Here is a 26,661-nt window from a genome sequence, read left to right as displayed (position 1 = left end):
TACAAAATAAGGCCCGGAAAATTACTGACATTAAGGTGGGAAGATGCCTGTTTGCAAATGGGTTGTCTTTTAATGGTGTCCGCTCTCCATTTTGGAAGGACATGTTGAGGGGTGCCAATGAAGCTCCAAAAGGGTATTGTAGCCCCGGGTATGAGAAAGTGCGCACCACCTTGTTGGATGATGAGGTCCAATGGGTTGAAAATCAATTGAAGCCCATAAGGGACTCATGGGTTGAGACAGGGGTGACAATCGTTTTAGATGGCTGGAAGGATTCTAGGAATCGTACCTTGATCAATGTCCTTGCGGTGTCCCCTAAAGGGGCAATGTTTCTGAAAGCGGTGGATTGTGAGGGCAAAGTAAAAGATGGGCCATTTATTGCTGATATCCTAATTGAGGCCATTGAACAAGTGGGTGCAAGAAACGTTGTCCAAGTCATAACGGACAATGCAAAGAATTGTAGAGCAGTAGGTTTGTTGGTTGAATCACGATATCAACATATCTTTTGGACACCTTGTGCAGTCCATTCACTCAATCTTATGCTACAAAAGATTGGGAACCAAATTGAGTGGATCAAAACAGTGTATGCAGAGGCTGAGGACATACAAATGTTTGTCACAAACCACCACATGACTCAATCTCTTTTCAGGAATCACTCAAAATTGGAGCTATTGAAGGTAAATGAGCTTGAACTCAAGTTAGTAATTTAATTTTTAATATTTGACAATTTCTGATTTTTCATGTTTTACTTGTGCAATTGCCAATGACAAATGTGTATACTTTTCTTAGTTTTCTAAAATATGTATCTAATAGTTGTTTTTTGCTCTAATTTATGTCATAGGTTGCTGAGACCCGTTTTGCATCACATATAATCGTCTTAAGACGACTTGTGCAAGTGAAAGATGCACTTCAAGGTATGGTAATCAGCAACAATTGGGGTGTATGGAAGCAAAAGAACACTGAAAGGGAAAACAAAATAAAGGATAGGCTATTGGTTGAGTCATGGTGGGAACGTGTGGAATATCTCCTTAAGATCATCGAGCCCATTATGAGCATGCTTAGGTACACTGACATGGATAGGCCTTGCCTTGGAGAGATCTATGATGGCATAGACTCAATGATTGAGAAGATCAGGCAAGTTATACATGAGGAGGAGCAAGATCCGCAAGAGACCTTTTTCAAACAAGTGCAAAAAATTATTGATGAAAGATGGAACAAAATGACCACTCCATTACATTTGCTTGCCTATGTCTTGACCCCCAAATACTATAGCTCACAATATTGTGATCTACCAGGAAGGTTGCCACCATATAGAGATATGGAAGTGTCTAACGAGTACCAAGCAACATTTAGAAGAATATTTCCTGATGATGATATAAGAGATGTAATTATGGATGAGTTCATAGAGTTTGTTAATGCTAGAGGTCTAAGTAATGATGCTCTTCGTCATCGGTTCAAGAAGAATGCTCATGGTTGGTGGTACCTCCATGGCCAAAAATTCCGAACATTGCAGCCCCTTGCAATCAAAGTTATATCACAAGTAAGTTTTATTTTTAAAAAATTAGCTCACTTTATCTTCAAAAGAATTTTCTTATAAGATTGAATTATTATTTTTTAAATTTCTTAACCTATGTTGTCTTTATAGGTTGGTAGTTCTTCTGCATCAGAAAGAAATTGGAGCACCTATTCTTTCATCCACTCGGTGAAGCGCAATAGGTTGCAATAAAAAAAAGCAGAGAACTTGGTATTTGTGCATAACAACTTGCGCCTTCTTTCACACAAAAGTCAAGAATACAAAAAAGGGGAGACAAAGAAGTGGGATGTAGATGTAGAGATTGCGGACTTGGATGCTTGCACTGTTGGGCTTACAATTGATGATTTTAATGACTTTGATGCGAATACCATTGTTGATTCTGTTGCTGATCCCATTGGCCTTGGTGCAAGTAATTGCGGAGGCAGACAAGGAGGAGATGAAGAAGAAGATGAAGAAGAAGAAGATGAATATGAAGAAGATGAAGATTGAAGAACTTAGAACTAAAAATTCAGAATTTTAATAGATTTTCATTCCATTAGTTACTGTTAAACACTGAACGTGAAACAATGATACTTGAACTTGATATTTTAAATGTTTTGAATCTTTCATCTTTGATGTTGAAGTTGATTGAACTATGTTACTATATGATGGTATGATCACCATGATATGTTATTGTTTATGCTGTTTCAAAGTTTTTGTTGTTTAAATGTGTTTATGCTACTATGCTACATTCTAATTTTTAAATTTTAACTCATGCTTCATAAAGATGTATATTATATATATATATATATATAAATTTTTTACATGTTATTGTACTAACAAACCCAAACGAACCCAAACGAACCCAAACCCCTTTCCAAAATTTTTGTCGAACCAGCGAACCGGTTCTCAAACCGCGAACTTGGAACCAAACCCGAACTAGCAACTTAGCGAATAACAATAGAATAAAAATATAAGTTCAATACACAACATACATGCCAATTCTACTCCTTCATCATACTTGATTCTAGAACATCCATCTCTAGAAAAGATTGGCAAAAGTAGAATCCAGAAATTCTGTGCTATTTCAGTGGTGGCTTTGGATTATTATCAATGGGCACCTCAGTGAGAACTTGGATGTCACCTCTGGGCATCCTCCTTGATTCAAACCTTGTAGCATTAGAATGTCTCCTTGTTAAAATTTGAACCAGAATAGCAGAAAATAGTACAAAGGCAAAAAAGAGATAAATCAAAACACATGAACACTGAAGTAATCCTGGGAAAACCCTCCAACTTGTGGGGAAAAACCCAGCCACACAAAAAAATGGTACTTTATTGAAAAATCCAAGTATGAGTGCAAGGCTCACAAGCTTGGGCAATAACAGATGCTCTCCACAATAATATAGAACCTTCAATACACATGTATGATCTCAGACTACTCTAACTACAATGATGGATACTGCACACTTGATAATGATCACATAAAGGCACTTCACTGTAGTTACAAAATGAAGCTGTTTCCGAACCAATGGTCACGGTAATCTCAGCATAAAACAAGTACAGTAAAAATCCCTCCATACTGTACACCTTCAGTGATACCCCAATAGATACCTCCAATAAAGAAAAGAATGTAAACAAAAACTGAAGAATGATGTCATTCAACAAGAAATTAAGTCGTAGCTGTCTTCCAGCTCACACTGCAGATGCAATGGGAAACTCCTTGGTGTTGTCACAGAAGGATTGACTTTTCAAGTTCTTTTTGACGTGGCTCATAGAGATGCTATCGTGTCCTTTCAATGATGAGATTCTTCAGCTTTCATAGACCAATCATTACAGATGAAAATGCATAGTATTTCTTGAACATTCAGCTAAGAATGAGTCTCTTCATGGTAATCATCGATAGGAGAATAATGCAAAGAAACTATAGTTTTGATCTTCAAACCTTTCCACCTCAACCCAAACTTAAATTGGCTAACTTCTACTCCTAACCGCATATGCAAGAAATCATGGATGGCTTGGCCTCTACTGGATTTAATCTCACCAGCGGCTCCACCCACCCAGTGCAAGCTTCTAAGGAACACTTGAATACTTTTCAAATCAATATCTCCTCCCCAACCCCATCAAATGGATGCAAACTAAAGATTAAATATCAATTAAGTTATTTGCATTCAATCATCGGCTTACCACACAAGGCACCCTTATCATCAGCAAGAGGCTAGTGACCTGGATTTGTTCCAGTCAAACAAGTAAACATTCACGACAACTTCCATTCAACTAAACTAATTCAACATGAACATAAAATTACTCCAAGTGAAAGATTGAGGAAACCATGCAATACTCCAAAGCAATAACAACTAATTCACCATGAAGAACCAACAATGAACTATCCACTACTCTGAAAGCATCATAACAACAATTTGATCAAGTCTCTCCCTTAGCTATCCTACTCTACTGTAGCTCTCTAATCTCACCTCCTAAGCTAATGATTTACAAATGAGAAGGGCTTGGCCTTTTATAGTAGTTCTATTACAATGAAGGGCTAAGATTGATTCAAGATCAAGGGCCGAGGTTTCTTCCCACAAGAGCCTTGATGATCAGCTCTAGACCTGGACCCGAAACAATTTTAAACAGTATGGCCAGTCTCAAACATCTTTGAATCTGAACAGCAAGCATTCATAATCAAGTACATGAGTTTAACTGTTATTGGAAACCTTGAAGGTGATGTTAGCAGGGAGATCACCACGAGCACGTGAGCACAGGTAGTTTGAGTAAAATTGGAGGTGACAGTATCTATTGCAAGGAAATTAGCCAAAGAATCTCCAATTGCTTTGCCAAAACTGTAGTGGAAGATTTGGGAGTCGAATCTAAATAAGTTTAACCACAAATGTTTGAGTATGAGGATTGAACTTGAGGAATTAGGGCTGGAGTAGGTTTAAGCTATTTGCCCCCAACATCAATGCCTGCAAAGAATAAAATCCAAAACCCGCTTGGAATGAAAAATCACAATGAAAAATCCCTGAGGACAAGGATAAACTTCCAATTTTTCTTTCAACATTGATTTCCAAGCATCACAGATCCACTAATGTAGATTAGTGACTCTGCCAAAGTTGATTAAATTGGCCATTCAGACCATTAGCCAAAAATGTTTTTTTGCCATCATTTACTTCTTTTTAGCAGTACTTCTGAGAACACGAGGCCTGACTGTGTTGCAACTTGTTTGAGGGAGATTTCTGCACCGTCCTTGGAGTGCACCATTCTATGTGCCAAAAATTGCCTTCTCGATCACGCATCCCAGGCCGAGGGTTTCAGACCCTTATATTAGGTGCTTCCAAAAGTCTTTGTTGTTGAAGGTGGGGTTGGCTGAGCATCTGAACCTCTAGAGTGTCGATACCACGAAGAAGCTGAGACATTTCATGCAAAACTTAAATGCTTCGAGTCACCTTCAGAGCCTGCTCAGCAAGAGGGATTACTGCCCAAATCTGAGCCAGGCACATCTTAATGGTAGACATCACTAGAGACTGCGAATGAAGGTTTTGGCAGCTAGGAATGTTCACACTCTAATTTGAATCCTGAGTGCCATGGTTTAGTGCTTGTTGGAAGTTTAATAGATTGCCATCCATCCCAGGCCAAGCCAGATCATATGGACAAGGGATTACCAGAAAGGTGGAACTAGATTTGGAAGGGCACTTTGTCCCCAAAACCATTTGCTTGGCAGCCTTCAGACTGTCATCTTCATAGAAGCTTTTGACAAGGATATCACTTGATTTAGGGTCTTTGAAGCAGAAAACAAATTGTTAGCAGAGCCAAGACAGTTGTTTCAGACAAAATTGTTATGTTATTTATTTATCATAAAGTAAAGTTAATATTATAATTTTCAGTAATGAATTCTATAATTTTAAAATTAGATATTTAAAATTGTTTTACTTGCCAAATATTGTTACACTTTCAAGCAATGTAAAGTATATATTGTTTCAATTTTTGATCATTTATTGTGATATTTATCTTTGACAACTTGATATTGAATCAGTGTATTCTATTTTGAATTTGTTCAACACCAAATGTTAAAATCTGGAACCAGATTAAGCAAAATAATAAAACTTTACCAGACAGAGATCTCTTTCCCTGTGAAAAACCCTCCTCTCTGAAGGAAACAACCCAGCCCCACACAAAGGGTACCTTTAATATTTAAAACAAAAATACAGCCTTCAACTTTTTAAGCAAATCTTTGAAGCCTCAAATTGAGTTCAAAGTCTCTTTCCAAATAAGACAGACAACTTAGAACACTCACAATATTGCCTTCTAAGATCAAACAACAAAATACCCAGTTGAAGATGAAAATCAAAATTAATAGAATTCTCTGCAACACAAATGATTTGCAAGTTCCCGCAAATATTACATATGAAGCATATGATCTAAATCACCAATCCTGCAAACTATGAAAGACACTCAAGCTCTGAATCAACATATACAAAACCACAAGCTCTTTAGGACCTATATATCTGAGTCACGATGCTCCTGCAAACTGCATATGATAGATATGAACTCTCCTGTGAACTGTGAATATAAATAAAGTGAAGCATGACCTTCTGAATGATATGAGACTTTTCACGCATGACCTTGCGATGCTGTGTCAAACACAATGCTCGACAATCATAAAAACTGTTCACACCCTTAGACTGAGCAGACAAAAATAGAAGACCATCCAACATGTTCTCAAAACATAATGCGCAAGATCAAGAAGAATAACTCCCTACTATTTTCTGCCACGTGAGTCATCAGAAAGGTGAACGACATACTTTTATTCAATTCTAATGATGCATAGAGAACAAAAATCACTTCGACATAGAACTACAACTGCGTAACCTTGAAGACTTATCTCAGCCATTACAGATAGGTGTCTCCATCAGAACAGCACAAAAATGCTCAAGCACATAAGTTTGACGAGGAAGGCAAAAGTCCCGATAAGATGAACTGACAACAACACTTAGGAAGCAAACTATCATACACTCAACAGGAATAAGGAGCAAAATACTTTTAAGAAGCATAATATCTGAAGTGGAATATGGGACTGGAGCAGACAGAGGGAAGATCTCTCTCGAAGCTACACCAGAACTTCAACACCAAACCCTTCATAGACAAATACAAACACACACACCAAATACATCATGCCTGCCAAAGAAATACTTTTGGATTATGCAAGATTGCACATCTCGGAGAGCCCCTGCATTAGGCCGTTTGGCAATTTCTCAAATATAATCTTATTAGTAGAATCAAAACGCATTATCTGAAGTGTTTGGTGTTGCAGGAAGTTTAAGATTGTCTCTTGTTACTGAAGCATATTTTACCAAAAAAATTGAGAGCATTCATATTCTTAGTTTTCAAGTTTGTAATATGTCAACACTTTTTTCACAGTTCTCGTGAATGTTAGTTAGATTGAAGATGAGACTTTGTAGAAAACACTTGATGTTTGTTTGCACCTTTTAGTCTCACTGCTATACATTTCCAGGTTTCCTGATCTTTCGATCAGTTGGCTAATTTGATCAACTAGGTCTTTCTGTAATTTTTTTGAATATTATAGAACTAAGAAAATCTTAATTATACATCCTCCTATTTTTTTCCTATGCTGATTGTACAGGACAAACTTAATGCAACTTCGAACAGAGTACAAGGATGCTTTTGTAGAAAAACATGGTGTAAAGCTGGGATTTATGTCAGGATTCATAAAGGTATATAGTTGATTTAAATGAATTTACTTACAAATCATAATGGTGTATAGAAGGTTTGATGTCCTGTTTTTTGATGTCTAGGGTGCAGTAAGTGCACTTCAGCAGCTACCCATAGTGAATGCTGTTATTGATGGCGATGACATCATATATAGAGACTATGTTGATATCAGCATTGCCGTGGGAACACCAAAGGTCTGCCTTATCTCTCTTGCACATGGAAAATCATAAGTGGCTACCATTACTAATTTCCTTGCTTGCTAGGCAAATGGTGGTTTGGTTATTTGAAAATTAATTTCTACATTAGCAGTGTTATGTTGACAATTTTTTGTGTTGATATATACATTCGTTTATAGTTTGTTTTATTCATTCTTTCAGACAAAATGTTTTTTTCATGATCTGCTTATATATTATTTAGTCTCGTACTAGCCAGCGATGTTATGCTCAGAAATAATTTTGTTGTCTTTTCTTTTCCTTCAGAATTTGTGCTACAGTCAATCACATGTTCTAAGTGCCTGAACCCACTTATGGGTGTTAAGATAGACATTCCTTTATCAGCTTCCCCTTCATAAATTTTGGATTTGATTGAGAGTTCTATATGCTACTTGAGTGTAATAGCCTCATTTGAAAAGGTTTGAAAGGTAAATTAAATTTTAAGTTAAAAAGCAATATTTCTTAATATTTTTATCAAATAAATGATAAATAGTAAATAAATATTTATATGGTTAATTAATTAAGTACTAATTGTACGGGAGTGTAACTGAAAGCATTATTATAAATGACTCTTGGTAAGAGTACAGGAGATGTTTTGGGAATTAATATTATTTTATTGATTTGAGATTTCTTCTCAAATTCTTCTCTGGATGTGCCTGGGAAGCCATTTTCCTCAGTGGAAGATCTGTCCTGAATGGGACTTGGAGAAATCATTTCAGGTTCTTCGGTTGTGCTGTAACAAAGGTTGAATCTTTACAAGTAAGAAGGCATTTGCTATCTGCAGAGAAGAAATTTAAGGGAATAAAGAAAATTAGTGGGATCCAAGTTTATTGAATCCAGAGACATAATCTAAGTGCCGTGAACGTTTGGGAAATTTAATGATTAATTTCTTTCAATTATAAAGTTTGTGCGGCCACTAGTGAATGGGTCTGGTGAGGTTAATCTCATTGGTGGTTTGTGAGAGCCTATTTTTTGGCAAAAAACCACAAGAAGGGTGGTGGAAATCCAGGTCCCTCAGGAGCAGGTTTTATCATAAGAGATGCTAATGGGGACCTTATTGCATTAGGAGGCAAAAGATTACAGGATGAAACTAATAATGTTGCTGAAGTAGAGGCTGCTCTACTAGCAATCAAAGTATCTAAAAAGCTAGGGGTGACCAAAGTACATGTGGAAGGGGACACCCTTATAATCATAAATGCAATAATAAAGGGTTCATTGGAAGCTTGACTAGAGAATGAGTGACATCCCAAAAAGCAATAATGTATGTGTGAGGCAACCAATTATGTCAACCCACATTGCAAATAACTTGTACTCAAAGGAAAACCCCTTACAGTCGGAATTACAACAGTGAAGGGCAAGGCTTTTGTGGAATCCTCTTTCGCACAAACCTGCAACAACCAGCAGCACCCCTTCTATGAAGTGGAAAAGAAGAGAAGTGTAGACCAAATGTTTGGGTTTAGGCATAAGAGACTCACAGATGTGATTGAGTTTCTACTTGGAGCAACACTGACATTTATTCGATGATAATGTCTTGGGCACTGTAGCTTGGGGAAAAAAAGGAAAGATTGAGGTTCATCACACAAGAATTTATCACAGCCCAAGACCTCATGGGAATGGAAGAAATCCTGGAAATTTCAATCCCGAGATGGGGTTTGCTGCTTGGAAAGAAGGAAACCAGGATAGAAAAGATCCCAGGTACAAAAATCACTCCTTTTATCTGGTTTCACTGAGAGCAAGAGGCACCAGAGGTTCAAGCAAGTGCAGTAGGGCGGGTATGCACTTTAACTATTGATCATGGAACACATCTTGGACCAGGAGGTCATAGCCATGAAGGAGTGGGTGAAATGGCGACCAGAAGATGATGCAGATTTCCAAAAACAGCTGAAGGCTAGGGCGGATGACCTACAAGAAGTTAGAGAAGACAAGTCCTGGAATGAGGAATGCAATATAAATGTGCTGCTGGATGAGAGAATTGGGGGATTCATTCTTCCAGTCCTAAGGTGAGTTGAAAGGTCTTGGCTAGCTCTTAAGTGGGTTTAAAAATGTTATGGTGTTTCTTTGGTTGTTCTTAATTTTGCTGATGTCTGCCACAATGCTCTGGTGTAAACAGATTTTGAATGTTTGTTATGATAATTGTTAAGTTCGACAATCGGTTATCTTAGACCTGGGTTTGATTGGAAAGAAAAGGATGTGATGTCTGCAATGGTTGATGGGTGTACTTTTGATGAAGGTAAATGGATGTAAACATGTGTTCAGTGACCGAGTTTATGAAGGAAAACTAGTGGATTTTTATGTAACTGCTCGAAGGAATGGTTCTGCGAAGACTGTTAAGGGTGAACGTATGTCCTAGAAAACTGTAATGCAACAGGATTTTGCAGATGTGATGTCCAGCAGGGGTGTGCAGGTCTGATGAAGATGGTACTTGTTCATGTGGAAACAATACCAATTGTAATGCTGGTTGAGAATGTGTTTTGGTAGGATCTGTAATGATCAATGATGTAATCATGCATGCAGACCCTCATGAAAGTTATTCTGAGAAGGCACTTATATATGTGAACTTTATGTTATTAATAAAATAAAATAAAATATTACTGAGAAGAAAAACATTTGTGCAGTAATAAATATTCATTCTTCATATTCATAGGGCTTATTCATGTGTTGCCATGTCCAAAGTGACATTGAAACATTTGAGAGGATCATATATTTAAGTGGACCTTCCATTGGTTGAGTTCGCTGATTATTGGTATCGAGTACATAATATTTAACTTTATTTGGGTCAATACATAATTTATTAATAATATGATGGCCATAATGAAGATGAATGCTAATATATACTTGAAGATAGTATTTACTTGTTGATTTCATTGTCGGCAAAGTCTGATGATTATCACCTATCATTGGTTGTCATAAAAGTGCTATGGAAATAACTTTAATACAAAGATATAAATGTTAGGAGATTCCGAAAGTCACAGATTTAATAGAAAGTTATTGATGGATAGGCAGCATGAAAAATAACAAAAACACAGAACAATACAAAATACCAAACACACAACACAATGTGCTGCTGCACAGTAAAATATATTATATTTCATTCATCGTTTTCCCATTGCCGATTGCATTACATGATGCCTCTATTTATAGAGGTCTTAGTTTATTTCTGGAAACATCTACATTAGCCGACAAAACACAAAGACTTTTCTAGATTTCTCTATTCCAGAACTTTACCTAACCCTATCCAGCAATTTCTAGAATCGTGTATTGCACTTTTACATTTCATTTGAGGGGAAATTACACATTCCAACACTCCCCCCTAATTTCACCCTCAAATGATGTTGAATACAGATTCCAAATCCTTTTTTTACCTGATGCTATTTTTGATAATCTTCATATCTATTATTGTCTTCATTAATAGTGTCTTCCAAGGCTGTGGCCTTTAATTTCTACAAACGATTCGCTGCCAACAAATTCCTCTTTTCATAGGATCCACTGATAATGCTGCCTCATCTGTCACAAATGCCAATAACTTTTTGCCTCTTTGATGCCTTGCTTGGATCTGTTTCCCACTGGTACTGAAGTCTTCCTTACGCTTGAACATTTATACTTGAATAACCCTCTGATCATTCCTACAGTTTTCTGCCAATTTGATTCATAGTTCCATCCACAATCCATTTTGATACAACCAGCCATAAAATCTTTATTGCACTCTTTATTCCAACATCTCTTATCACAATGATTTTTCAAGCCACAAATATTACATGGATTTAAATCGCAACATCTATCCTTTGTATGCCCTTTTCTATTACAATGTGATCATTGCACAATCTTTATGCTTTCAATTGATTCTCTTGAACTTTTATTCATCTTTTCACTACTTGCATCATATCCAAGACCTGCATATTTTGACCTGACTGTAGTCTCAATCGGATGTCTTAATCCCTTTTCATCCTTTCCTAAACCTTTACCTTTGAAACCCATTCTTTTCATAATCTTTAAGCCAATACTATTATTATCATAACAAACATAATCTGCAAACTTCTTGTCATTTACTTTCTTACACTTTTCATCACAAACACTTTTAGTTTCAGAAAAATCACATTCACTCAAATCATTTGTGTCACAAGATACATCACATACAAATGGTTTTACACTCAAACATTCTTTCTCTTGTTTCAAAGTAGATAGATCCTTTTTTAGCATACTATTTTTCTCTTCCAATTTCTTCACATTTTCTTCTAAATCTTTGTTCATTTTCTCAACATCATCAAACAAATTTAACTTTTCTTCTAATTCTTTATTTTTCTCTCTAAGCTTACATGTTTCCTTCACCTGCCAATTATGTACTTCTTCCACAAATTTTAACCTATCCTCTACCTCTTCAATTGCCTCTATATGGATACTAATTTCATTTAACAATTTAGATTTTTCTTCTCGCATTTCATTTCTTACTTTTTCCAATTCCTTCTGCAAAATATTTTTTTCACACAGTAATTTGGCATTTTCTTTCTTCACCATCACTAGTTCTTCTTCTAACTTATTTGTTTATCCTTTTGAATTCTACCAACTTTTCCCATTGAAATCAACAAATTAACACACTTTATTCTTTCTTTTAGAAAATTCTAAACACCTTTTTATTTCCAGAATTAAATCTTCAAACAGCTTGAACAAATCTTTAGATAGCTAAAATCCTCACAATATTCTTTCTTCTGCTGTTATAATTTCTCAAATATAATTATAAAAATTCAAACCATACCTTTTTGCTGACTTGCCCTCTTTACTGCTCAACACTTCCTGTGTGGTCTTCTTCAAAACGATTATCCTTCTCATAACACAAACATTCCCTCACCCTTTAGTAGCACCAACACACCACTTGCTCTTTTATCACAATCTGAAATTTGTCCAACCTTCTATCCGAACTAGCTCTGATACCAATCTGATGGATAGGCAACATGAAAAATAACAAAAACACAGAACAATACAAAATACCAAACACAGAACACAATGTGCTGCCGCACAATAAAATATATTATATTTCATTCATCGTTTTCCCATTGCCAATTGCATTACATGATGCCTCTATTTATAGAGGTCTTAGTTTATTTCTGGAAACATCTACATTAGCCGACAAAACACAAAGACTTTTCTAGATTTATCTATTCCAGAACTGTACCTAACCCTATCCAGCAATTTCTAGAATCGTGTATTGCACTTTTACATTTCATTTGAGGGGAAATTACACATTCCAACAGTTATAAATATAAGGAGATTCCGAAAACCACATAGTTTGAAAGCCTAAAAGATTGGATCCAAACACGGTGAAGTAACGTCAGTTGTTGTGGAAGATGGCTCTGACTTTGCTCTCACGATCATCCACATTTTCAGAAAGACAAGTTGCAGGAAGATGCTGTGGCATCAAGCACGTACAGGAAACAATAAATTATCTCTAGGCTCATCTGGAACTTCCATGTTGAATCCACTTGCATTACTAACAAGGCAATGATGTAACAATAAACTCCTATTTTGCTAAGCCAGAAAAGAAAAGTGTGCCTAGATTTTATGCAGGTGATTTAGGGAACGAACTATGCAAGGGACTTTGATGCTGGGAGGAGAAACTAGTATGGTTTCTTAGAGAGTTTCTACTTTTTGAACCGTCGATGCGATGGGTCAAGCATTGATAAGTATATAGAAGGAATTTATTATGATAAGTATGAGGATATTTCAGTAACTTATAATAAATTACTTTTGATGGAAAGTGTTCTTATAGATAGAAGCAAATTTAAATATTCTTTGGGTGGTGAAAGTACAAGTCACTGAGATTAAGTATGAATCTTTGTCAGGACAAGATTTGAAGGATCAATTAGTGGTCACAAAGGAAAAGGGTTGTGCCAATGTTATAAAAAATTGACAATACTCATAAACAAATTGAAGAGCTTATTTGGAATCTTCAAAGGAAGGAAAGGAAATAAGAATGACAAACAAACTTTCCAGTGCATTGCTACATGTAATCAAGGAAGCATTGGGAAAGAAAAACTAGATTACTTGCAACTACTTAGAGACACGAACTTATGTATCAAGTTTGTTGAAGACAACAAAAAAGAAATTGATGAACTTTGCTTACAATTAAGTATGGCTTGCTACTCTTCCTACTAAGAAGAAAATATGACCACTTTACTAGAAGAGAGAAGATAACTCAAGAATAAGAGAAATGCACCTAATAGTTGAAGGCATTGAGAAAATCCATAGGGAAAAATTGTTATCACATCCAACATAGGTTTCAGGTCGTCAAAATGAAGAGATTGAAGAAATTCAGGAAGAATCAATGGTACTGAATGAGGAGCCAAGGAAAATTGTGGGTCATAGTGAACATGTATGGAAAACTCTTTTGCATTGCAAAGTGTGGATGGATAAAGCTAAGTATGCGAAGATGATAGCCGCACAAGGAAGGGAGAACTTGCATAGACACATGGATTCTCAAACAAAACCAAGAATTGGTGTTCAAGATGAGCCCTGTGATCATCTTAGTACATCAAAAGTTACACAAGCAGATTTACAATATGGATAGATAAATCCACAAACAGTGGTAATGAGTTTGGTGGATGTTGTTTCTCATGCGTTGAGTTCTTACACGTTTTCTAGATTTTCTTCTTAGAAAAATATGATGATTTATAAGGGTGGCATAAAACAATCAACTTCACCGTACTTAAATTTGTTGAGCGTAATCAGCTGCACAGATAATTTCAGGTTATGGACAGTTGATGGAACAATCACTGATAAAGCTTTGATGAATGATGAATGACACGTCTCCTTTCCTTTCCAAGATGTTTCACTGCTAATTATTAATATGTTATTGATTCAAACCATTACATGCTAATATTATATAATATATACACATTGTTTTATTATAATATTAATTTATTAAATTATGTTTGTAATGATTAATATTATAAATGATCCATTTTTAATTCTTGTTTCTTGTAGGCAAATATGTATATATTTTATGTTTTTTGTATAGACGTACCCAGATGTGCCCAATCCTCGATTTTTGTTGTTGTACTAACTATTATTATAATAGATAGATTCTATTATCTTTGTTTAGTATCTAATGGCTATCTATTGTATGCTCCTCTGTATATGTTAGAAGGTTTATAATATTTAGCTTCCTATTTCTAAAATAGAATATTTCTATTATTTATGATTGTTTCTAAAGAAACATTGTTTAGTCTCTTGTATAAATTGATCTCTTGATCATTGTTAATATCAAGCAAGTATTTTACTAATTACTTTGTAATATGGTATTAGAGCCAATACTCAAATTTTTTCCAAAAAAATTATAATTTCATGGTCGAAATCATTTGCCTTTTATTTTCAAAATTATTTTCTATGCTGTATGCTACATGTAAAGGTGTTCTTCGTCAACAACTTTCGTGCCCACTTTTCATGCGTTTTGCACCCTGTTCGTGGTTATTTTTTCTTGCAAAAACAATGGTCCATTTTAGCTTGTTTTATGGTCATTTTGCACCCAAAAAATGTGTTTTTTCTACACATTTTGCTATTTTGAGGGTTTTTTTTGCAGCCAAGGCCGTTTTTGGTCAACCCTATTTTCTATACAGGAATGATTTTTTTTACAGATTCTTGGTGGGTTTTTCGAGATCTCAAGTGGGTTTTTGTTCATTTTTTTTGGGTGACTCAATTTTTGAGCTAGTGGATCCAAAATTCAATAGCATATTCATTTTAGGTTTTGGAGCTCTCTTTTGGGTACCTCTTCGTTTTTTTGGGTCTTATTTTTTTTGCCTCAAAGTATGTTCCTTCGCAGATTTTCACACTTTTTCACTAAAAAACATGCTATGGCATCTCTAACAAATATTTTGCTTGAGGGCAATTCAAAATTCAATGGTCGGAATTATAGCACATGGCAAAAGAAGATACTAACAATCTTTGAATATTGCGATATCGATTAGATTGTTATGGGTGTCATACATTGTCCGACTGCACTTGGTACTAATCAAAATACATGGGATCTAAATAATTGGGAGGTGATGATGCTTTTCAAATTATCCGTAGCTGATGATCAACTCCTTCAGATTCCATCCAGCAAAATAGTTGCTGAGATATGGGAGCATTTGAAGAAACTTCATGAGACATCAGACAAAAGCAGGGCCTTCTTTCTCAAAAACACCCTATTTTCTATTATTATGGACGAGTGGAAATCGCTCTAGGAACATTTGAATCGGATTCAGGAAATGAGTGATCAGATGTTTTCCATTGGACGCAAGATGGAGGAAGAGGACATTGTGGTGATAACCCTCAAAAGTTTGGCCAAGACTTACGAGCATTTTATCAAGACTCTCAACATCACTTCGACTGGTGTTGATGTAAAGTTTACATATCTTTGCACACTTCTGCTTCAGTAGGATTGGTGGAAACAATAGTTCGGTAGCAATTCTAGGTCCACCTCCACTGAGTAAGCTTTTGTTGTTGAATCCTTTTAGAAGGATAAGGGCAAGTCCCATTCACAACAATCTTCTTAGTAGAGGTCCGCTACTCCAGCTTCAGAAGGCTCCAAAAAAAAGAACATTCAATGCAACTATTGCCACAAGTATGGGCATATGAAGGTTGACTGTCGAAAGCACTTCACTACCCTATCTAAGCAATTTGGTTCACAACCCACAACAAACAATGCGGAGCACATTGAGAAAACATAATCTGTCTTTTATGCCTTTGACAGCTTCGTGCTCTGGATAGATTAAACATTAAGGGAGGGTATTACTATAATAGATAGTTTCTATTATTTTTGTTTAGTATCTAATGCTTATCTATTGTATTCTTCTATATATATTAGAAAGTTTCTAATCTTTAGTTTCTTGCTTCTAAAATAGAATGTTTCTATTCTTTACGATTGTTTCCTAGGGAAACATCGTTAAGTCTCTTGTATAAATTGATCTCTTCATCACTGTTAATATCAAGCAAGTATTTTACCAATTACTTTGTAATACTGACATCCTACTTGATTTGACAACTTAGGCTGCAACCTCGTGTGCTGCCTTTGGGATTCCCATGAAATGAGAATTGTAACTGACAATATAACTTAAACCAGGTCTAATGGCTGTTTATAAGGTAGATAAGGCTGCCTATTAGTTTCTTGAAAATTGACTTATTGATCATCTTTGAGTCTGATTTCACTGTAAGTTTCAGCCCTTATTCTATAGGTGTAGACAAGATTTTGCAATTTGTCATTCTGGACTTGTCTAGCAAACTTCTAGCATATTTAGATTGAGAAATAATAATGCCTTCACCTGTCTGCCTAACCTTGATACCCGAGCAATAATGAGAAGGCTAAGTTTGTCATTTATGATTTGCTCAAGGAAATGTGCCCCACTACCTATAATGATACTATCATCCACATAAATGAGAAGAAGAATGATACAATTACCTATGCGTTTGACATATGCTTCTTTGGAACCCTTGTTCATTGAAATATGTACTAATCTTTATGCATTATGCCTTATGTGCTTGTTTCAGTCAATAAAGAACCTTTGTTAGTCTCCATACTTGATGCTCTTTTCTTGCAACTTGAAAACCTTGAGATTGTGTCATGTACACATTTTCTGCCAAATCTTCATTGAGGAGGCATTCTTCACTTCATTTGATGGATTTTCTAGCCAAACTAAGCTGTCATGACTAGAAAAGCTGAATGGTGCTCATCTTTGTTGTAGGAGCAAAGGTCTTCCCATTGTCTATTCCTTAACTCTGTGAGAGTCCCTTAGCCACCAACTGTGTTGTTTACTTGACTTTATATACACACCCATTTGCAGCCAATTGGTTTCTTCCCTTGTGGAATATTTGAAACAACCCATCTTCTTTTCCAGAAGACTTTATTGTTTGGATGCCATAGTTATTTCCCATTTCGGCTTAACTTTTGCTTCTAAATAGATCTGGGGTTTACAAAACTTAGGTGTTAACCAGTAAGAGCAAAGTTTATTGTTTTCTATTTACTCTAACCTCTGGATGAACAACCCTCAACCAGTTCATCATCAGCAGAAACACTGCTTAGGACACATTGCAGAAACACCATACAAATCAGCATGGTCATCATGGCTTGGCCTGCCTTGTACTATATCTTCTAGATGCTGATTCAGGCTGTCTTGAGGAAAATCTTCTGGTAGTGTTACTTGTCTAGTTGATTCCACAAGTTTGGAATCATCGTCAGAATTACCTCCTTTAGATGAGGAAAAGGAGAGATTAACACCCAAATCCAGATCCTTCAAAGGCAGGTCTTCAGAACTGTTGGCGGGAGAAGAGAGATGAAAAGGTCCACCTCCATCAATGACTACATCCCTTACTGAATGGTAGGCTATTATTGTCCATATCAATTACCCGGTAGGCTTTATGATTGTCCTTGTACCGTACCTTGTAAGTATTAACTCTTGACTTTTAGAGTCAAGTTTGGTTCATGGAGTCTAGAATACAAACATATGCAGTACAGCAAAAAACCTTTATTTTGCTGATTCGTTGATTCTTTCTTGACCATGTTTCCCTTGAGGTCGTCTTTTTGATGGCCAGTGTCAGAGCCCTATCAAGAAGATGCATTGCAAACTGGCCTCAACCAAAATATCTTGGGAAATTTTTGTTCAACAACATAGAATGGGCAATTTTCTTAATACTATGATTCTTCCTCTCAACTACGCCACAGTTGAGGGCTGTGGTGAATTGACGTTTAATTCTGTGCTTTGAATAAAAGTTAGTGAATTCATTGGAACAAAGCTCACCCCCATTGTCAAGCCAAAGAGTGATGATTGGACATCCTGACTCTTTCAACTTCTAAAATTTATCACTCATCTGATTTTGCCTTGAGGAAAAACACCCTCATTTTTGTACTGAAATATTCAACAAACAAAAGAGGAAACCTAGTAGCAGGTAACCATGCATTATTCATTGGTCCACAAACATATGCATTAATCAATTGAAGGACCTTTGATGCTTTCCAAACCCGTCTTTTCAAAAATAGAGTTTTTTCCTTCTTCCCTGATGTATGCGCTCCACAAACACTTTGTATCTGCTGCTGTATCTCAGCAAAGCCTTCTACCATATTTTCTCGAGCCAATTGAGGGGGATAAGATAGATCAAGATGTCCACAACGCTGATGCCAAAGAGTACTAATAGAAGATGGAATCCTTGCAGGCAATTCATGATCCTAAAGCTCTCCAAAAGTTCTCCAATATTAACTAGCTGATGCAACCTGTGTTTTTTGATGGCAACCGTAATGGATTTCATGGACTCCTTGTCAACAATATGACACTTATGTGTATTGAAGATGATGTCCAATTTGGGATAGTGGCGCACAATCAGACTGAGTAAAAATTTAGCTTCATGCCTAGAACATAGCATACATCAAGAAAACAGGATTCACCACTCTCAAGGTTATCTGAACATTGCCTATGTTGACAACCATTTACTCTTCAACACCACCAAAGATTACTGAATCAGAGGAAGCCTTATACTATGTGAACCAATTCCTCTTGTTTGCAAATTGCTGAGACACTCCTAGGTCAGTATACCATGCAGTAGATGTTGCATGATTTGTTGGTCATTTGGTCATGAATGTATATATAGAAAGCAAAATTCTCTCTTGAATGCTTTGAACCATGAGCCAAATGCTTTTTGCATTTTTGACCTTGTCTAGTTGGATTTTTGATCAGCCAAATGCTTTTTTGCAGGAGTTCTTTGTATGACCAAGTTTTCCACAGTAGTGACGTGATAGATTCTGGATTCTTTGAAGAATCATCAGATTTTCCTTGTCCTTTTTGCCGAGCTGACTTGGCTGTGCCTTTGTCCTTGGCTGTAGAAGCCTGTTCTACACATTCTGAATCACTGCTTCTACCAAACTGCTTCTTTTATTTGTCCTACTGCAAGAGTTTGTTTCACAAATGATTGAACTTGAAGTCAGCTTTGGTAGATGTGATGTTCAGAGCCTCAATGAAATGCTCATAGAATTGTGGTAATCTTTTCTGTGTGATGACAATGATATCTTCTATCATCTTGTGACCAATGGCCTCCGGTTGATCATGAATGCCTTCAGTTTTCATCAAATGATGTTGCAAAGACATTTTCACATCTATCATGATTAAGAACATCATATATTTAAGACAGAAGGCCCTACCTTTATCTAACTTTTCTTACAAAGATTTCAGATGATTCCAAATCTCTGCTGAATTCTGGCCCAAGGGAACTTGTGGAAGCATCTGATCTGTGATAGATAATTTTATGAGCATAATGACTTCATAATTATGCTCATCAAACTTGGCCTGGTCTCTACTTGCAATTGTTGGTTGAGTTGATTTACTAAGGACAATCTGGTCAATTCATGAAGTTAAGTCATTAGTTAAGACTAATGAAGATGCAATGAAGAGATGCACATCATCCAATTCTTGCCATATGATTTCAAAGTAGATTGATAAACATTATAAGGGGGATGATCAACAGCAAGAGAATTAAATACAAGAGGAAAAGCAGAAGAAAAGTGAGGTTGTGATTTGAGTACTGTTAGCAGTAGGCACAGCAATAGAGATTATACTGTCGAATTCATTCAATACTAAATCAGGTACATGCTGCAGCCTGGAACCATGATTAATGACTGATGACTATATTTAAATATATAAATGATTATATTTAAATAAATATTAGTAAGCATATACAGAAACTATATCCAAATCCTATTACTATTTGACTTATAGAAGGGAAGTTGTAATGTTACCAAGGAGGGGTTTGTATAAATCCAAGCAATGAATCTTTTAGTCCCAAGATAGGGCAGGAATCAATGACCTCGAGTGCCTTGTGGACATAGTTCCAAGAAAGGCTAAAGGGCTTGGATCTGTAAACTTTGAGGGAAAATATTGCAAGTTGGTATCTACGCAACTTGAATAACTCCTGCTCCTTTTGCCATTAAGCTGGATTAGTAATAAGGTAAGAATGGATGATAAGGTAAAAATGGATGATAAAAATCATATCAATCCAGATTCCAACTAGGAAATTTTAGGATAAATAAGGCAAGGTCCAATAATGGGACATTACATTAATGAGCCAACAAAGAAAAAATGAATGTCTTAGGGCTTGTTCCCAGACCTGTACAACCTTCTTTCACATACAAAGAGGAAGTACAAGTTGTTCACGAAGATTCAACTTCCATTGGTTGATGAGGTGAGACATGTCTATGCAAAGTATGACGTTCTCTTTCTGAGGAGATTAAAAGCTTAAATCACATATCTTTGAATGCCCTATTTGAATCAGAGGAAGAAAAGGGGAGGTGGTATGGTTGAAGGGAGATGACCAGCAGTACAGAGGGTTTTTTAGCAGGTCTTGGGTAAGGTTGCTATATCCTACTTTAATGAGAGTGAAAAATGCATGGTTAAAACATTGGTTCAAAAGTTTGATAATTTATTGGTGCTTAGGCCTATGTCATAGGATGAGGCAGTTATGTTTGCCACTTTGCACTTGGATGGCATAGCACGAGTGTTTGTAATTGGCCTAGTTACTTTGGTGATAATCTGATCACCACCTGACAATTTGACCTACAAACTCATTGAGAAGTTTGATAAAAAGGATCCCAAATTGTATTTTATTGGTGCAGCTGCATGTGGGGTCCATGTGCAGGTTGTGTTGGAGAAGAAGATTTACATAGTCCTGAAATGGCATACAGCCAGAAACTGCTGTGTGATTAAAGAGTTCACATGGCTGTATTGCGCTAGATTGCATGATTGATTGATGCTTGCATGGATGTGTGTGGAACAATCTTCGTAGAAGCCTCACATGTGCAATGCCTCTTGGTTGAAGTGTTTGTTGAAGGGAATATTGTGACATGAAATTGCTGATGTTTAGCCAATGTACAGTAGCATGATTTGCACAGAGTACTTGCAGTACTCTCGATAATTAAAATCAAAAGGCATGATACTATTTATTTTGGGGCTGAAATATCAGTTATATGCTACAAAATGGGGATCATTTAAATTTCCAACTTTTGATGCAAAATTTGAGACCTCACAAAGTTGAAATTGGAACTCCAAAGCTTATTAGTTCTACCAGGAGGTAACTGTATCATGGTGATTCCAATTGAGGTCTGGAATCATGTTGAGAAAGATATTGAAAGCTGCACTAATATTTACTTTATGAGACTGTTCCTTAAGACAGTAGATCTGGATAACAACAAACTAGACATAAAACACATCTAAACGTTTGAATAAATGGTGGTGTTTATAACAAATAAGACTTCCTTAAGACAGAAAACATATCTGAATATTTGAATTTGATTTGTTATAGGATTTGAATGTAAACAAATGGAGTGAGTATAAAACACAAATTTATTAATTCATAAGGATAAATACATCAAACAAGAGCTGTAATAAGATCTATTTTCTTCAATGGGACCAAAACATCTGTTGTCATCATGGAAATTTGTACCTTTCATGCTGTGCCACAGGTTTTGCCTGCTCTATTTTTATGTATTATGAAATAAATTCCCTTTAGAAATATTTGGAGTGACATGTTATTGTGTTTGGTGGGTCTCTCTTGTAGGGACTTGTTGTACCAGCTACATCACAAGGTTCAAATTCGAATTCGAGTTTGGCAACTATAAAATTCGAATGAAGTTCAGAAAGAGAAAATTCGGGGAAAAATTCAAATTAAGTTCGCCTTATATAATTTTAGTTATTTTCTAGATGTATGTAATATATCTCATAAATGATCAAAATAGTTAAAATTGCGAAATAGATCTCACAACTTTATAAGCTTGATGACACATTTATAAAGTATAAAACATAAGAAACATGTGAAATCACAATTGCAAAGATATGTTTTTATTGCGAATGTACAATCAAAAGTCAAGACTTCATAAATTCAAGAAAGCTCTAAGTCATCAAGAGCATTTGGCTCAGATGGTGTAGCATCATTAATAGTATCACTCCCAATTCCTCATCAAAAAGTCAGTCTCATCTGCGTCTGGTACTGCTATGTCTTCTAAAGTCTGTTGTTGTGAAGAAGATGACTCATTTGTTGATTTGTTCATAAGCAATTTTAAATTGCTGCAAACATTGACTAGATCTCCTAACTTTCCAGAGAACAACTTGTTCCTCTTTTTGTAATGGATGTGGTCAAAGCAACTTCAATTTCTCTCACAAGTTGAACTTAATTCTTGACTCAAAATTCAAATGGCAAATTGCTGAAGTTCAAGAGTTTCTGCCCCATAGCTCATCCACCATCTATAATTAGGTACCTCATCTCATGTCATATCAAATTTGGCTGCTCCTATTCCAAACATCCCTTTCGCTTTTTTGTATTTCCAACTTTGTTCTCTAATTAGAGATGCAATTGTTAGATCTGGTTCAAATCTACTAATGGCTTCATAGAACCCTGCCATAATTTCAGCATCATCTTGTCTATCAATGTGAAATAGTTTTGGCTCCAAATAGCAAGCTGCTGCATGTAAAGGAGTGCATCATTTTCCATCTTGAATCAACAGTCTCCCATATCTCTATGCACTCTGCTTCCACATTATTTAGTGCTCTTTGAATAGCTTCCTTGCAATGGTCCATACATTCATAAAGCATTTGAAGGCAAGGAGTGTCACCATCAACCATGCAAAGCATGTTGACAATTGGACCACATATATTTAAGACTTCTGCCTCACTTTCCCAAAAGCTATTATTTAAAACAATTTTCTCTATGATCTTCCCCTTAGCACTTTTTGAGAGTGTTGAATTTTCCCACATATTGGAATAAATTACAGATCTTAAAGCTGCTTTCTCTTCAACCACTCTTTTCAAAGTGATATAAAATGAAGCAAATCTTGTAGCACAAGGCCTCAACAACTCTCTAGATGCATGTTGCTTGTACGATGATTTCGTATGAAATTTGCAACTGCTCTTCTTCTATGAATTGCTTCATGTATCCAGGGGAATTTAGCCGAGTCATGAAGCAAAAGATCCAAACAAGGAGCTGCACATAGACTCCACTAAATTTGTGGGTACTTCTCTACAATCAACTTCGCAACTCCCACACAATTTGTTGCACTATCAGTTACCACATGAACTACATTTGCAACCCCTACTTCAAGAATTGCTTCCTCCAGTATCTGAAATATGTAGTCACAAGTTTTTATTATTCATAGTGTCAATAACCTTCAAGAATACAACAACTTCAGAACAAGCCACTAAAACTTTAATCAATGTTCTTTGACATATATCCACTAAAACTTTAATCAATGATCTTTGACAACAAACTAGACATAATACACATCTAAATGTTTGAATAAATGGTGGTGTTTATAATAAATGAGACTGTTCCGTAAGACACAAAACATATCTAAATGTTTGAATTTGGTTCGTAATAGGATGTGAATGTAAAAAAATGGAGCGAGTATAAAACACAAATTCTTTAATACACACGGATAAATACATCAAACAAGAGCTGTAATCAGATTTATTTTCTTCAATGGGACCAAAACATCTGTTGTCTTCATGAAAATTTCTACCTTTCATGCCGTGCCACAGATTTTGCCTGCTCTATTTGTCTGTACTATGAAATAAATTCCCTTTAGAAATGTTTGGAGTGACATGTTATTGTGTTTGGTGGGTCTCTCCTGTAGGGACTTGTTGTACCAGTGATACGCAATGCAGATAAATTGAATTTTGCAGAAATAGAAAAAACAATGAGTGCACTTGCCAAGAAAGCAAATATTGGGTCCATATCAATTGATGAAATGGCTGGAGGTACTTTCACAATATCTAATGGTGGTGTGTACGGCAGCCTCTTGAGCACTCCCATTATTAACCCTCCCCAGGTATTTATTCTTTTTCCTGCATTTCTTTAGCTATATGGCTCTCCTTGTCTAATATTCACTTTAATTTTCTTGGATTTTGGATTACTATAGTAAGAAATTTACTAATTTTCTTAATGGTCCTTTGCTCGCAGTCTGCAATTTTGGGCATGCATTCCATCCAAAATCGTCCGGTTTGTGTGGGTGGCAACATTGTTGCACGACCTATGATGTACATTGCACTTACATACGATCATAGGCTCATTGATGGTAGAGAAGCTGTCTACTTTCTTCGACGTATCAAGGATGTAGTAGAGGATCCACGCAGGCTTCTGCTTGACGTCTAATGTGAACGAAGGCTCTTATCAAACAAAATTTTCCAAAATCATGCACAAAGGAGGAATGGTAAAATTTGTTTTTAATAAACTCATGAGGTCAATTTTTATTTTGGTTGACGAGTCTCTTGCATGATTGTTGATGGCACTATCACTGTGATATAAATGTACACTATTGCTGTGATCTACATATTCAGGAACATGTGGATGCTGAGATAAAATTTTAGCTTTAGTTGATTCTTCTAGGCATAAGGTATCTTTTAATATTGGTAGCTATTTTTGTGGTTTTCCTTATCAAGGTCTGTTGAAAAATGGCCAGATTTTATTTTGAGCTATGTTTACTACAAATAAATATATGAACAATCGAGTATATTCCCCACAGTATTAGCAACACCCTTGGGGAGAGGACCCAGTAGCTGGGCAATCCATGTTTGCGGTTTTGCTGTGCTCTTGTGGGTGCCATGTTAATGAACTGAACATTAATTATAGAATAAGCATTTGCCAAAAGGCTAAAAGTTTCATTGTAGGTATTTTTATTAGAAGATTGTTTTTGAAGTGTTAAAAACACACTATTTTTCAAATATAGGGATAAAAATGTTGATAGCTTGTATATTAAGTCAATATTTTTGGTGCTTCTTTGTGTCATCAAATGAACTGTTATAATATTGACATGACATTTTTTTTATGGAGTAATAGTTAATCCAAGCACTAGTAATATATGGCTAGGTATAGTACTTTGTTCCTCCTGGGCCATAATTTTAGTAGTGATTGGGTTTAGGTTTGGAATTATAGCAGTATTTTTTGTTCTGCCTATGTATGTTGTTCGATTATGGTATGTTGTTACATTGTGTTTTAAATACGAATGGATAAATAGACATTTATCCTGCCCCAAATACGTACAGGTTGTGTGCTCTATAACTTTTCAAGCTTGTCTTCATTATGCAATTGTTTTACCTTTCATGTAGACCTAGTCTGCTAGGGATTTTGCGATGAGAGGCAAAAGCTCCTAAGAATTTGTTGCATTATCATGTATTTTGACACGATGCTACAGAATAGTGATTGGACATGAGACTATCTACCTGTGAACTTGGTGTTGTTTACAATGCTGGTTGCCACCCTCAATAAACACCTCACAAGCTTGCTGCTTTCATTGCTCATGGCTTTCTCTTAGTTACTCAACATGGAGATGTCTACCAATAGGTTAAGGCCATCACCTTCACATTGGCCACATTTCCACAATGGCCCTTGCTAGCACAACAAACTTGATTTCCAACTCTCTAAAGGAGGTCTTGGAAAAGAGACAAACAAAGGGAATGAACCTAATCTTCATCATATACAAAGTTTGTTCCAATGCTCTTGTGTTCATCCCACATGAGCTCTTGTCACACTATAATTGCAAATGATTTTCATGTAAATGGTGCTCTTGTAGTGTATCAAATCATGTGATAACTTATTGAGATCGAATGGTTTAGTATTGAGTCAAGCTTCATTGACTCATTCTGTATTGTGGTTTATGATCAATAGTTATAACCACGACTGGTCCAAATAACACTTGTTGTATTATAGTGTGCCATATACACGAAGATAAATGAATTATGAAGCTCTGTAATGAATCATAATGCACATTTATTAGGCTTGACTGTGGGGTAAACTTTGGATAAATTGTTTGAGACAAGAAGGTATTGTTAATGCTTCTCCCATAAGATGTACCTAGATCCAATCAGTGCTTAGTGGATTATTAATGAATGACCTATGTAGCTCTATATTTATTGGTTTTTAAGCTACAATTTTGGTTGTAGGTTTTAGAAGTAGGGTAATACACTGAGGGTCCGTTTGGTTCATGGAATTGTAGAAATTGAAATTTCTACAAATCTCGATTTAGCCAAATCAAGGTTTTGGAAACCTTCATTCCTATTTTTGGGATTTTACTTGTACCATTTGTTTCATTTGGAAGATGAGTGGGAAGGTAGATTTTTATGCCTTTGGTTCCTCAAATTGGAATTGAAATTAGAACACAAAATCATGCAATGGTTAGAACACAGAGTCATGCAATGGCTTGAAAACAAAATAACAAATGAG

At 36.0% G+C, this 26,661-nt stretch overlaps 1 protein-coding gene across 1 annotated transcript in view; it reads left to right on the top strand.

Moving 5' to 3' along the window:
* The window catches only part of LOC149528208 (Dihydrolipoamide succinyltransferase), a 34,000-nt gene extending 8,897 nt beyond the window's left edge, over positions 1-25,103 (top strand). Inside the window, exons 10-13 of the mRNA XM_089808981.1 lie at positions 7,146-7,236; positions 7,318-7,428; positions 24,077-24,271; positions 24,403-25,103. Of these exons, the coding sequence (XP_089665107.1) occupies positions 7,146-7,236; positions 7,318-7,428; positions 24,077-24,271; positions 24,403-24,594 (589 nt within the window). The 3' untranslated portion in view covers positions 24,595-25,103. The remainder of the gene's footprint in view (positions 1-7,145; positions 7,237-7,317; positions 7,429-24,076; positions 24,272-24,402) is intronic.
* The last annotated feature ends 1,558 nt before the right edge of the window (positions 25,104-26,661 follow it).

The sequence above is a fragment of the Cupressus sempervirens genome, chromosome 11, assembly GCF_028749045.1.
Source record: "Cupressus sempervirens isolate cs-2001-9-10 chromosome 11, ASM2874904v1, whole genome shotgun sequence".
NCBI lineage: Eukaryota > Viridiplantae > Streptophyta > Pinopsida > Cupressales > Cupressaceae > Cupressus > Cupressus sempervirens.
Note: the sequence above shows the minus strand (reverse complement) of the source record. Positions and strands in the feature narration are given on the sequence as shown.